Below are 12,811 nucleotides of genomic sequence, written 5' to 3'. Positions count from 1 at the left end.
GGCAGAAAAAAAGGTTCCTCACCTCTGCTTTACACCAATATAATTATTTTAAATATAATTTTTAAATTTATTTTTTAATGGAGGAAGAGGCCCAGGAAGACAACGGGGCCTGGGACCCACAGCAGTCATACTGCAGCCCTGCTGGTGGGGTGTGCAGGGTCAGGATAGCGTGGGGAATGGCAGCTGGAATTCCTTTCTTGTCAAAGAACCCTATGCCTGGAGCCCAGTGCAGAAGGGAAACAGTGTCTCCTCATTACAGCCCTACCCCGGCCATACCCATCTCAGCTGGGATGTCTGGTAGTGGTGGGTGTTCTAGTTTTGTTTGCCACTTTATTCCCCAGAGGAGTGGTCAGTAAATGTTTGCTAAGTGCATGGAGACCCACTTCTGTTGTCTCCCCCCTACTTCCTGCCCTCCCTGTGTCTGACTCAGTGGGTGGGGCTAGAATCAGGGTGAGGAGTGGGCAGAGAGAGGCAGAGGGACTGCTTGGCCTGCTCTGAGCTGTTACTGTGTCTTCACAGCCTGGGATTCTCACTGGGGCATGTTGAAACCAAACCCAGCCCCTCCCAGGATTATGAGGCCCTGGGGGAGCTGAGCAGTCCAGGTGAGAGGGGCGAGTTAGACAAGGCACAGTTGGGCTTCTGGTCAGGGCTTCCCTGCCCAGGTAGGGAGGAGAGTTGGTAGAGTGCAGACCCAGCAAGTCTAATTCTGCAGCTTTTCACCTTTCCCAGGCAGCCAGGGCAGGAGGCACCCAGGCCTGAGGGCAGAGCAGGAGAGGGTGCCTAAAGTGAGCGCAGGCCAGAGTCCCGGATATACGGCCCCTGGGGTGGAGGAAGGACCAGGCTTGGGAAAGGAGATTAAGTAGAAGGTTAGCAATGAGTATTTTGTTTGGCATTTTAATGAAAAAAAAATTTTTTTTATTGGAGAGAGAGAGAGAGATTTGTTGTTCAACTTGTTTCTACATTCATTGGTTGCTTCTTGTATGTGCTCTGGGATCAAACCCGCAATCTTGGTGTATTGCAGTGGTTCTCAACCTTCCTAATGCCGCGACCCTTTAATACAGTTCCTCATGTTGTGGTGACCCCCAATTTCATTGTTACAAATTGAACATAATTAAAGCATAGTGATTAATCACAAAACAATATGTAATTATATATGTGTTTTCCAATGGTCTCAGGCAACCCCTGTGAAAGGGTCGTTCGACCCCCAAAGGGGTCACGACCCACAGGTTGAGAACTGCTGGTGTATTGGGATGACACTCTAACCAACTGAGCTACCCAGCCAGGGCCCATTTGACTTTTAATTGTTGTACTTTATTGTTTCCTCCAAATTTTACTTTGAAACATTTTAAACCTAGAGTTTAAAGGAGCATCTCTTTCTCCCTCACCTAGATTTGTCATTTGTTACCGTTTTTGCCACATCTGCTGTTTGCTAAAGCATTTGAGAGGGGATAGATTACTTTGTTTTCAATACTCTGATTTCATTAAATTCAGCTTAATCACATTTGGCCTCTGGCCTGTAGACCAGGGTAATCTTTAGGATTGGTTTAGCACTTGGAAGTGACCTGCAGATTCCCAGGTCTCCTGTGAGAACCTGGATTGGCTGCTCAGTCCTGCCCTGTCCCTAAGTGCTCAGCCCAGACAGGGAACAATGGGCAGCTCCTGGAAGGGTGTTTCTCCCCCCACCCCCATTTTCTTATGAACATTTTCCAACACAGAAAAGTGGAATCTCCCATATATGCACCACCTAGATTCTACACTTAACTCCACGGAGATTTTAAGCTGGAGGGTCATTAGTGGGGGTTTGTGGCAGAATGTTTTTAGCAGACGGGTTGCATATAGTTCCTGAACTCCGCCCCATAAGCCTGATTCTAGTCCCAGGAGTGAGACTGAAGGTGAGCACACACTCAGGGGGAGCCTGCCAGGCCAGCTTTGTTGCAGGCCTTCTCCCTGACCAACGGGGGCTAGGGTTGCTTCCACTGGGGACACAGGCTGAGGCTGGGGCACCCAGAGGTAGGGTATTGGCCAGGGACCCTCTATAGCAGGGTCCTTCTCAACCTTCTGGCCCTTTAAATACAGTTCCTCATGTTGTGACCCAACCATAAAATTATTTTCGTTGCTACTTCATAACTATAATGTTGCTACTGTTATGAATCGTAATGTAAATATCTGATATGCAGGATGGTCTTAGGCGACCCGTATAGTGTCTGGACATTTGAGCCAGGTCCTTCTGAGGCTCCAGGCCCTGAGCTGCTCCCTAGCCCAGCTCTCCATTTTGCAGGAGTGGAGGTGCCTGAAGGCATCAAGGATCTCTGCCGGAGAGCCTCCTACATCAGCCAGGATAAGCTCTGGTGAGCCCCCATCTGGGAATGTTGGACGGAGGGCTGGGGACCGGGAGTTGCCATTTTTCTCCCCAAAATGACGGGGATCACAGCCCTCACTAGCCTATATCATGCCTTCATGCAAATCAGAAAAAGACACTTCTTCCCCTGCTGACACAGCCCTGCATTCACCTGTGGCCTGGGTCAGAGGCCCTTGTAACGGGCACAGCTATCTGTGACAGCCCTCTCTAGAACCCCCAGGATGCGACTCATTCTCTATCTAGGTCTCTGGGAATCCTGCTGTCCTCTGGCTGAGAGCTCTGGCCCTTCTTCAACAGAGTGGGTATGGAGGCAGAGCAGGGGCAATGGAGCACCAAGTGGCTTGGGTAACCAAGATTCTGTCTCCTGCATTCCTATCCTAGTCCCTCTCCCAGAGTGGGTGCTCGCTGTCCCCGCAGTGATGTCGAGGTGGAGCGGACACCACAGAGACTGCAGTGCCCCATGGACACCGATCCTCCCCAGGAGGTTCGACGGAGGTTTGGCAAGAAGTACGCCTGCTTCTTCCCCTAAGCCCAGGCAGTTCATCCATCCTTTCAGCATGCGTGCATTGATTACTTGGTGCCAGGCACTATTTTAAGCCTCATACGAGACAGCCTGGTACACTGAGAACTGCAGTGTCCCACTGCTGAATGGTATAATGGTGGTAAGAGCAAGGGGCTTCAGAGCGCAAGGAAATGCTCATCTCTGTCTGGGAGGTCAGGGCAGGCTTCCTGGAGGAGGCGACCTTTGAGCTCCAGTGTAGAGTGAGAATAGAGATGTGGAGTTGGGAGCTCAGATTGGGAGAGGAAAAGGCTGTCTGTGAGTGAGAACTGGGGTAGATGAAATGCGTCCCCTGGGATGAACCGACCCACTTACAGAGGTCCCTGCATTGACAGCTCGCTGGAAGAGTGTGGTAATAGCCTTTGGACTCTGAGCCATGCTTAGCTTGAACTACTCGGGGCCCTTTTTCTCCCGGGCTCAGACTGGGAGGGGAGCGGGGCTGCACTAGCGCCGGGTCCCTATCAGAGAGCGAAGACTTGCTGTCTCCCAGGGTGACGTTGTTTCAGCCCCGGCTGTTCACTGAGGCGCACCGACAGAAGTTCCAGCGGAGCCGTCGCCACCAGACGGTGCAGCAGTTCAAGCGCTTCATCGAGAACTACCGGCGCCACATCGGCTGCGTGGCTGTGTTCTACACCATCGCCGCGGGCCTCTTCCTGGAGCGGGCCTACTGTGCGTGCTGGCCCCGGGGGTGGGGACGGGGCTCACAAAAACAGAGCGCCCTGGGGGCGGGGCCTGCTTGATTGACGGCTGCGGGGAGGACAGAGCGGGCCTACTGTGTGAATGACAGACACCCTGGGGGCACCCTGCAGTGGGTGTTTGGGCAGCTGGAATGGGGACTTGGGGAGGCGATTGTGGGCAAGGACTGGCCGGGGCCTGCGGGTGACCTCCCTCGGTAGCGCCCTCTCCACTGCACTGCGCCCCCCACCCCCCTCACCCGCCTGGGCCCCTCCGCAGACTACGCCTTTGCCTCGCCACCCTCGGGCATCGCACAGACCACCTTTGTGGGCATCATCCTGTCGCGGGGCACGGCCGCCAGCATCTCCTTCATGTTCTCCTACATCCTGCTCACCATGTGCCGCAACCTCATCACCTTCCTGCGGGAGACCTTCCTCAACCGCTACGTGCCCTTCGACGCCGCCGTGGACTTCCATCGCCTCATCGCCTCCACTGCCCTCGTCCTCACAGGCAGGGCCTGGGGTCGAGGGCATCCTCTCCCTGTCCTTCCGCCCCCACTGGCTTCCCCTCCTCCGAGAGCCCCTAGTCCAGTGATGGCGAACCTTTTGAGCTCGGCCTGTGAGCATTTTGAAAAACCCTAACTTAACTCTGGTGCCGTGTCACATATAGAATTTTTTTTGATATTTGCAACCATAGTAAAAAAAGACTTATATTTTTGATATTTATTTTATATATTTAAATGCCATTTAACAAAGAAAAATCAACCAAAAAAAATGAGTTCGTGTGTCACCTCTGACACGCATGTCATAGGTTCGCCATCACTGCCCTAGTCCCTCTCCCAGAGTGAGCGCTGGCTGTGCTTCACTTGAGTGTGAGTCTTCAAGGTCCTTCTCATAAGGATGGCGGCAGCCGGCAGTGGTGTGCAGTAGCCCAGAGCCCCTCAATGCCCCCCACCCCCACCCCAGTGCCTCTTCCTATACTTTCAGGGCCACCTCACCAGCCTTCACCTGACAGGTTCCTAACACCCCAGGATGAGCGTACAGAATGTGCCATCTTGCAACGCTTATGTTTTAAAAGATAGTTCTGTGAGAGGAACCAAAGGAGTGGACTTTTAATATATAATTTAGACTCATGGTTGTCTTCATGGAGGGGGGTGTATATGGGACATGGGGAGGAACAGGAAGTTTCTCAGAGATCAGAAATCCAACCCCCTAGGGTCCTTCTTCAGGTCCCCAGCTCTGGCTGGTGGGAGTTCGCCTTGGGCTGAATGGGTTGAGCGCCCCCCCCGTGGCTGCCCCCAGGCTCACCCATCTGCCTGGTCTTCCTTAGTGTTACACAGCGCAGGCCACGTGGTGAACGTGTACCTGTTCTCCATCAGCCCACTCAGCATCCTCTCCTGCCTCTTCCCTGGCCTCTTCCATGATGATGGGTGAGTAGTGAGCGGGGGGAAAGGGTGTATTATTTGTGAGTGGAAAGAATCTAATTATCTCTGCTCAGAGAAGAGTGTCACCTTCCAGGTTATAGGACAGACAATGACCAGCCTGAGCCCCCCGCCCCGAGTCAGCAGAAAGGGGGGCTGTGGCTGGGTTGGGGTGCCTCATCTGGAGGGTCCTTTCTGGACGTCCCAGACATCTCCTCTCAGGATCCTCCCTTGCGTCCCTTCCCCACAGGTCCGAGTTCCCTCAGAAGTATTACTGGTGGTTCTTCCAGACGGTGCCAGGTGAGAGCCCTTCCTGCTCCGTGAATCTCTGGGCCTGGCTCCGAGCTCCAGGTTCTGGGCTCTCTCTACCAACAGAGCAGCCCAGCTGCACCCACTGGGCTCTCACGGTCAGTCAGGCCCTGCCCTCTGGCCCGAGGACTCTCCTGGGCAGTAGGAGACTGCTTTCTAGTGCTTCTCTCCGGAGCTTGACTGGGCTCCACCCCAGCTCTGAACTAGTTCCTCCCTCTGTGGGATGGGAGGGCCCCCTCCGCTCCCCTGGTGCACACACCTGCCAGGACTGGTTCTGAGAAACATTGTGCCCCAGCTGCATGGGGGAGGGACCAGGCTCTTGTCAAGTCAGGCAGACCCCCCTCCCCACCCCTTTTAGGCTGTCTTGACAAGGGCTGTTTCGAGGCATATTCCTAACGCCCCATAATCACCCATTTTAGAGCTATTAGCTGTGCATTTATTCAAACACTTCTTCAACCTATTTGTATTTTCAATCTGTTCCCTCCTTGGGGCAACACGTTTTCTACACTCACTCCGCTATGAAACAAAGCACCGTTTTTTAATTTTTTATTTTTTTTAATCCCAAAGTGATCTGCTTTGAACTTCAGAGAGTGCCTGCTAATTCCTGCACACTGGGGTTTCCAGGATAAGCCTGTGTTTATGCTCTGCTCTCCATTCTGTACTTGACAGGCTTTGGTTAGATCCCTTCTTAACCTCTGCTTTGCCGTTCTTCAGGGCTCTAATCTTCCTAATTTGTGCCCCTCTCCTCCTTAATCCTTGAGGGGCCCTTCCCTGACCCCTGCATTCCCATTCTGGCTCCAGTATTGCCCTCCTGGGTAGCCCAGGCCTGGGATTCCCTCTGAAGAGGGGCCTCCCACTAACTCAGGGCTGAACCCAGGGGGGGTCTCTGAGGGTAGCACTTACCAGTGCTCATGCTGTGTGCTGTGGCAGTGAGGTGGGGTGCTGCAGGGACTTGGTACAAGCCTTGACTGCATAAGGCAGGGCCTGCAATGTCCAGAGTCCCAGCCCCATGCATTCATTTATCCAACATACATTTATATAAGGCCCACGGTGTGCCAGGCCCTACACTAGGCCCTACACTAGGTTCAGTGGTGAACTAGCCTAGCCTGGCCCTGTTCTTGTGAAGCTGAGAGTCAGGAAAGTGATGAACATAAAACACAGGTACTTGAAAAATATCCTGACAGAATCTGAAAGGGACACAGCGAGGAAGGGGTGGGCAGAGTAGACTTGGAAGGAAGTTTAAATACAGAAAAAGCACAGGATTTCAACAGCAATGCCACACTTTACTGTGACTAAGGTAGAGGACACTGAGGAGGAGGCAGCAGCTTCAGTCCCCCAAGAGGGGGAGACCAGCTTAGCAGAAATAAAAGCCCGGAGTCAGCATTCAGACTAACCAGATTTTTTATTGACATTTCCATGACAGCCCAGAAAGTGTCCACTTGAATGAACTATTGTTTGAGCCAAGTCAGAACTCCATCACAGGGGAACACAGCCAGCTGTTAGAGAGGAAGGGAGAGGGATAGAGAGTTAGAAACACCAATGAGGGAGAAACATCGATCAGCTGCCTCCTGCACAACCCCCACTGGAGATATAAGTTATTTCTAGCTGTTTTACTGTTACAAATTATGTTGCCATGAACATCTTGTACATGTATTCTTGCATTCCTCTTGATATATTTGTAGAATAAATTCCTAACAGATGAATTCCTTACTCAAAGGGTATGTACACTTTTAAAAAGATACACCAACTTAAACTCCCACCAATAAAGAGACTGGAGGCAAAATATATATATATATCCTGACAAAGTCTCTGAAGGATGAGTAGGGTCTATAGAAGCGAGAGGTACCTGTGACCAGTGGTGTGAAGGGAGAGGAACAGAGGAAGATGCTGGGCAGTGGGGTGGCAAAGGGCCCAGGCCCTTGGCGGGCCCAGAACAGCCTCGCTCCCTTGCCCTTCGGAACCCTTGTTCGTTTTGCAGGCCTCACCGGGGTGATGATGCTCCTGGTCCTGGCCGTCATGTACGTCTTCGCCTCCCGCCACTTCCGGCGCTGCAGCTTCCGGAGCTTCTGGCTGACCCACCACCTCTACGTCCTGCTCTACGTCCTGGTGAGGACTCTTGGCTCTGAGCCAGGCCAATGGGGTCTGGGCAAGACGTTCCCCGGGAGGCAGTGAGGGCTGAGATGTCAGTTCTCTGTCCCCTTAGTTATTTCAAGTATCCTCTTCATTTGTCACTTAGAAGATGGAGAGGATGGTAGGGCACTTTCAAGTAGACGGACCCTGATACGCAGCGCTTGGAGATGGACTTGCCGGCCTGCGTTTTGCAGTAGCAGCTCCAGCAGACGGATCTGCATTCCCAGCAGATACCCCGCATCATTTTGCCCAGCCAGTCTTCCTCCACTTTGAGTGGCCGGATAGGGCTCCGGGGTGGGCTGCCTACACTCAAGGGAGCATTGCCCTTTTTTAGAGAGACTTATCTTCATTGGGTTTTGCCACTTTTGTTCTGATCCCATTTTCTAAGATGTTAGCCACCCCACCCAACTAAGTGCTACCTATAAAGCTAATGACTTCGCTCCCAAAGTCTTCACTTGGACTGCTGATAAACTGGATTTTGAAGGCCACCTTTCCCCTTTCCTTCTCCTTAATCTGGGCTCCTGCCTGCCTTCCTTCACATTCCCTCCTTTCTCCTGTCCTGCTCCCTTCCCGCTTCCCTGGGTTTGTCGGCTGCTTCGGAGCTGACTTCGATCTGTGCGCCTGTGTCACAGCTGCTTGGCCTACCTTCCTCAGGGACACAGGCAGTTCCCAAAAGGGGACCCTGAGGACCTGCTTGTTGAGGAGCTAAACCAAGTCCCCAGTAATGACAGTTTGGCTGGGAGCATTTAAGAAATGCATAGTCCCTATGGCTTCCTTCTCCGTCACTGGCTCTGGGCGGAACTGCACACAGGGGTCTCCTCCCAGGGGCTGTTCCGTCCTCATTGATAGAAGGGTCTATTTCTATCTTGCCCAAGGCTTGGTACTTCACAGTTCTGAAGGTGACTACCCAGCCTCGGCTTAGGTTGTTCCCTAGAACTGATGATGTTTATTTCCAAAGAAATCTCTCTCAAGCTAATTTATCCCTTCCTCACCGCCTCCTCGGTAATGGGTGGAGCCCTCGTTACTGTTTCTGGCAGGGGTGGAGGTGATGTTCTTATTCCTGGTGAAAGAGGAGCTTCTTGAACTAATGGGAGACTGGCTCCCTGAGACCAAGACCCCTTTCTGATTAATCGCTGGTTGGGGAGAATCACTGGAGTTCAGAACCACCCTTCCTGCCAGCAGGGAAGTCAGCAGCTCAGAAAGGAGTAGGCCCCTCTGCTGGGCCGTCCTAGCCCTGGCAGCTTGGGAGCTTCTCTGCTGGGGGTTGGTCAGGGCCAGAACACCCGCTTCCTTCCCATTTATCACAGGTGTGGCCACTTGACCTCAGGCAGAAAGAGACGTTACAAGTAAAGGACCCAGGGTGGGGTGGAGTAGACCCTGAGAAAGCTGGAGAGGCAGGGCTAGCACAGCCAGAGCTGAGCTGGCAGCTGCTCCCCCAGCTCCGCAGCCAGAGGACAGATTGTGGTTAAAAAGTAGAGCTAACACCAAACAGGGCGTATAGCATGAGGTCACCCTGGCATTGTTCTCAGCCTGGTTGGATGCTCAGAAAGCCTTGGGGGTGGGCGTGGGCTCCACAATGAAAGAGGAACTGGGGGGACTGGAGCCAGTTCAGAGGAGAGCTCTGAGAGGCTCAAGTGAATCCTGTGGGGAAAGGCTCACGAGTTCGGGGACCCTCAGCTGGGGGAAGGGAGAGTTGAATGAGGAAGCAGAGTTTAACAGTTGTGCTGAGAGTCTGTTAGGTCCTAGCTCTGTGCTGAGCCCTGCAGGGAAGGGGAGACTGGATGCTCTGCCCTCAGGAATTTAGGATTTGCGGCAGAGGTAAGCACCATGCATGTGAAATGATGGGCATGAGCAGGCAATACAGGATTAATTGCTGAGCTGAGTGTTCAGAAAAGTAAGTTACAGGAGCTCATTGAAGGGAGCCTCATTTGGGCCAAACTGGTTAGGGAGGACTTCGGGGAGAAGATGGGACTTGGGCCAAGCCTTACGGAGAGATAAGCTAGGGTTTGACAGGGCAGAGTGGAAGCTGAAGAGCATTTCGGGTAGAAGGGAGGGCATGAGCACAGGTGTGAAAGTGTGGATGATGACAGAGTATTCAGGGCACCGAGGAGACAGTGCTGGCTGGCCAAGGGCGTTAGGTGGTGGCAGGACATGGTCGACCTGTGTGAACTGCACTGAAGCTGAGAGGCGGTGGTTCAGCTGGGAGCCATGCTACGTGGGAGAGCATAGAAAGACAAGCAGAGGGTGAGGAAATTGGGCTTGGGCAACACAAGGGCTGGGGTGGAGCAGGAACAGTCAGTGCAGGAGGTGGAGAGTGAGAGGCCTGAGAGGACAGAGACCCAGGAGAGCATTGTATTGTTGTGGGAGTGTCAGGGGGGCTGGGGGGGACACTGTGCCACAGGTGCCAAGGCAGGGAGCGAAAGTGGTCTGAAAGGACACCTTGGGGTTTGGCCATTCGTGAGCCCTCAGTGAGAAGAGCTTGAGGGGGAAGCCAGACTGACCAGACTTAGGAGCAAGCAAGTGGGAGGAACGGGGCAAGGAGTGTCTGACCAGCTTATGGAGGAAAGGACTAGAGTTGGACAATGCCTGTCAGTTATTTCATGGAAAACAGAGACTGGTTATGTGTTCTTAGACTCCAAAGGCAGAAGATACATTGGGGGAACTTCTTTCATTGAGTGCCTACCATGTGCCAGGCAGAAACCACTAGGAGCTGAGAGAATAGTGGCAAACAAAATGGAAGCAGGACCTACCCCAGCAGTCCACTGGGGAAAGCAACAGCAAACGGGTCAATGATGGAGAATCACAATTACTGTGGCTGACAAGTGCTTTGAAGGCAGTTAGCAGGGACCTGTGACAGAGGGGACTCGGGGAAAGCCCAAGGAGGCGGTGTTTCTGCTGAGACCTGAAGCACGAGATGGAGATCATCTAGGAAGAGCCAGGGGAAGAGCATTTCTGGCAGAGGGAACAGCAGGTGCAAAGGTCGTGGAGCAGAAAGGACTGGCCATGTTTGGCAGGCAGGGATCAGAGTATCACGAGGCCTTGTGGTGCAATGAGAAGGCCGCTAAGGCTTTTAAAGCTGCGGGTGACACGATAAAATGAACTTAAAGAGTCACACTGGCTGCCTTGAAGAGAATCGATCACATGGGGAAACCCAGTGGAAAACCAGTTCGGAGGCTACTGCATGAGTGCAGGGGAGAGTTGACATGGCTTGGTCTAGGCCAGTGATGGCGAACCTTTTGAGCTTGGCGTGTCAGCATTTTGAAAAACCCTAACTTAACTCTGGTGCCGTGTCACATATAGAACTTTTTTGATATTTGTAACCATCGTACAACAAAGATTTATATTGTTGATATTTATTTTATATATTTAAATGCCATTTAACAAAGAAAAATCAACCCAAAAAGTGAGTTCGCATGTCACCTCTGACACGCGTGTCATAGGTTCACCATCACTGGTTTAGGTCCTAGCATGGTGTCGGAGAGATGCAAATAGTCTTATTCGTCAAGGATGCTTTGGAGGATGGGGTTGGGAATGGTTCGGTTTTGGAACCTGAAAGGAGCATGGCACACGGTGAGGTGAGGCGTGGACATGCCAGTGAGGAATGATACAGGGGTCTAAGCTCCGAGCCGGCCACAGAACCATTGTGGGTGTGGCCGGGTCTGAGCGGTATCCTTCACTCTATTCAGCTCATCATCCACGGCAGCTTCGCTCTGATCCAGCTGCCCCGTTTCCACATCTTCTTCCTGGTCCCGGCACTAATCTACGGGGGGGACAAGCTGGTGAGCCTGAGCCGGAAGAAGGTGGAGATCGGTGTGGTGAAGGCCGAGCTGCTGCCTTCAGGTACCAGCCGAGAGGCTGTCAGGGGCCCAGCCTGGGGGGACTGGGAAGCAGAGCAGAGCCTGGACCTTGCAGTCTCCTAGCCTGGCCCCGTGGAGTTGGCAGGGGCCTTGGGGTGGAAGGGATGGGGGAGCTGGTAAAAGAAGCTCTTTGCCAGGGGCCCTGAGCCTCTTTCACAACAGAGAGGAGAAGCCCAGGCCAGGCTGTTCCTTGCCCTGCTGACCACCAGCCCCTCCTCAGGCCAGGCAGGGCCTGAGGGGAGTAATGAGGTCTGATGAGGGGGGGTTCCCCTGGCATATTCCAGAGCAGAGCTGAGGCTGCGGTGGGGGAACTCTCTGGAGACCACACTGTTGCTGGGTTCAGGACAGCAGCCTCCCGCCCACCTCCCCTCCTCAGGGGTGACCCACCTGCAGTTCCAGCGGCCTCAAGGCTTTGAGTACAAATCAGGACAGTGGGTGCGGATCGCCTGCCTGGCTCTGGGGACCACCGAGTACCACCCCTTCACACTGACTTCTGCGCCCCACGAGGACACGCTCAGCCTGCACATCCGGGCGGCAGGGCCCTGGACCACTCGCCTCAGGGAGATCTACTCACCCCCAACCAACGGCTGTGCCAGATACCCAAAGGTGCCCAGACCCGGGCCAGATGTGCCACCTGCTCCCGCAGCCCCTTAGTAGGCCTCGACTCCGCAGCACCAGACGCCCACTGTGCTCCTCCCTCCGCCATCCAGACACTGGCTGTCCCAGATAAAGCCACAGTCCCCCTCCCCCCTCACTCCATTAACCTACCTGCTTTTTCTTGCCTCTCATTTCTGGTTTCAGAACTGTGGTGGTAGCTGAGAGCTTAACTCACACCCACTCTCCTCCCTGCAGTTGTACCTCGATGGGCCATTTGGAGAGGGCCACCAGGAGTGGCATAAGTTTGAGGTGTCAGTGCTGGTAGGAGGGGGCATTGGGGTCACCCCCTTTGCTTCTATCCTCAAAGACCTGGTCTTCAAGTCGTCAGTCAGCTGCCAAGTGTTCTGTAAGAAGGTAAGTGCCCCCCAGCCCATGTCCTTTGCTCCTGATCACTGTGTCCATCTGTGCTGGCTCTCCGGCCTCTGTTCTTGGTCTCCCTATCTAGGCAAGGCCAAGCTGGCCTGGCCCTGGGTGGGCTGGGGTGGGGTGGGCAGGATATCCCCAGATCCTAAAGGACAGAGTTCGTTTGTTGATGCCCCTGAGCTCCTTCCCTCAGTTATGAAGCACCCCACACAGGGAATCCCTCCAGGCAGGCCGGAGAAAGGTGAAGAAACTCCCCTCCTACAGGGAAAGCTAGCACTTGAGGCATTGTCGGGCTGGGAGAAGGAAGGGCACGCTTGGGGTGGGGCACAGGTGAAACTGGCTTTGCTCTCAAGAGTAAGAGAACAGGAGGCGGTAGGCAGGGCTGATGGGCACGGCTGGCTCCAGGAACACAGCCCAGGCCCTCAGGACCCCTCCACGCCAGGCCCCTTCACCCCAGCCTGCACCCTGTGGCAGGCCCCTGC

The 12,811-nt window shown here is 53.7% G+C and overlaps 1 protein-coding gene across 1 annotated transcript in view; it reads left to right on the top strand.

The window, feature by feature from the left end:
- Positions 1-12,811, top strand: part of DUOX1 (dual oxidase 1) — a 38,515-nt gene that overhangs the window by 22,847 nt on the left and 2,857 nt on the right. The window contains exons 22-31 of the mRNA XM_015557513.1: positions 2,279-2,348; positions 2,741-2,866; positions 3,409-3,587; positions 3,873-4,103; positions 4,923-5,022; positions 5,264-5,313; positions 7,301-7,428; positions 11,139-11,292; positions 11,686-11,915; positions 12,162-12,320. Coding sequence (XP_015412999.1) covers positions 2,279-2,348; positions 2,741-2,866; positions 3,409-3,587; positions 3,873-4,103; positions 4,923-5,022; positions 5,264-5,313; positions 7,301-7,428; positions 11,139-11,292; positions 11,686-11,915; positions 12,162-12,320 — 1,427 coding nt within the window. The remainder of the gene's footprint in view (positions 1-2,278; positions 2,349-2,740; positions 2,867-3,408; positions 3,588-3,872; positions 4,104-4,922; positions 5,023-5,263; positions 5,314-7,300; positions 7,429-11,138; positions 11,293-11,685; positions 11,916-12,161; positions 12,321-12,811) is intronic.

This window comes from Myotis davidii, unplaced genomic scaffold, assembly GCF_000327345.1.
Source record: "Myotis davidii unplaced genomic scaffold, ASM32734v1 scaffold46, whole genome shotgun sequence".
Taxonomy (NCBI): Eukaryota; Metazoa; Chordata; class Mammalia; order Chiroptera; family Vespertilionidae; genus Myotis; species Myotis davidii.
This window is presented reverse-complemented; position numbering and strand designations above follow the sequence as displayed.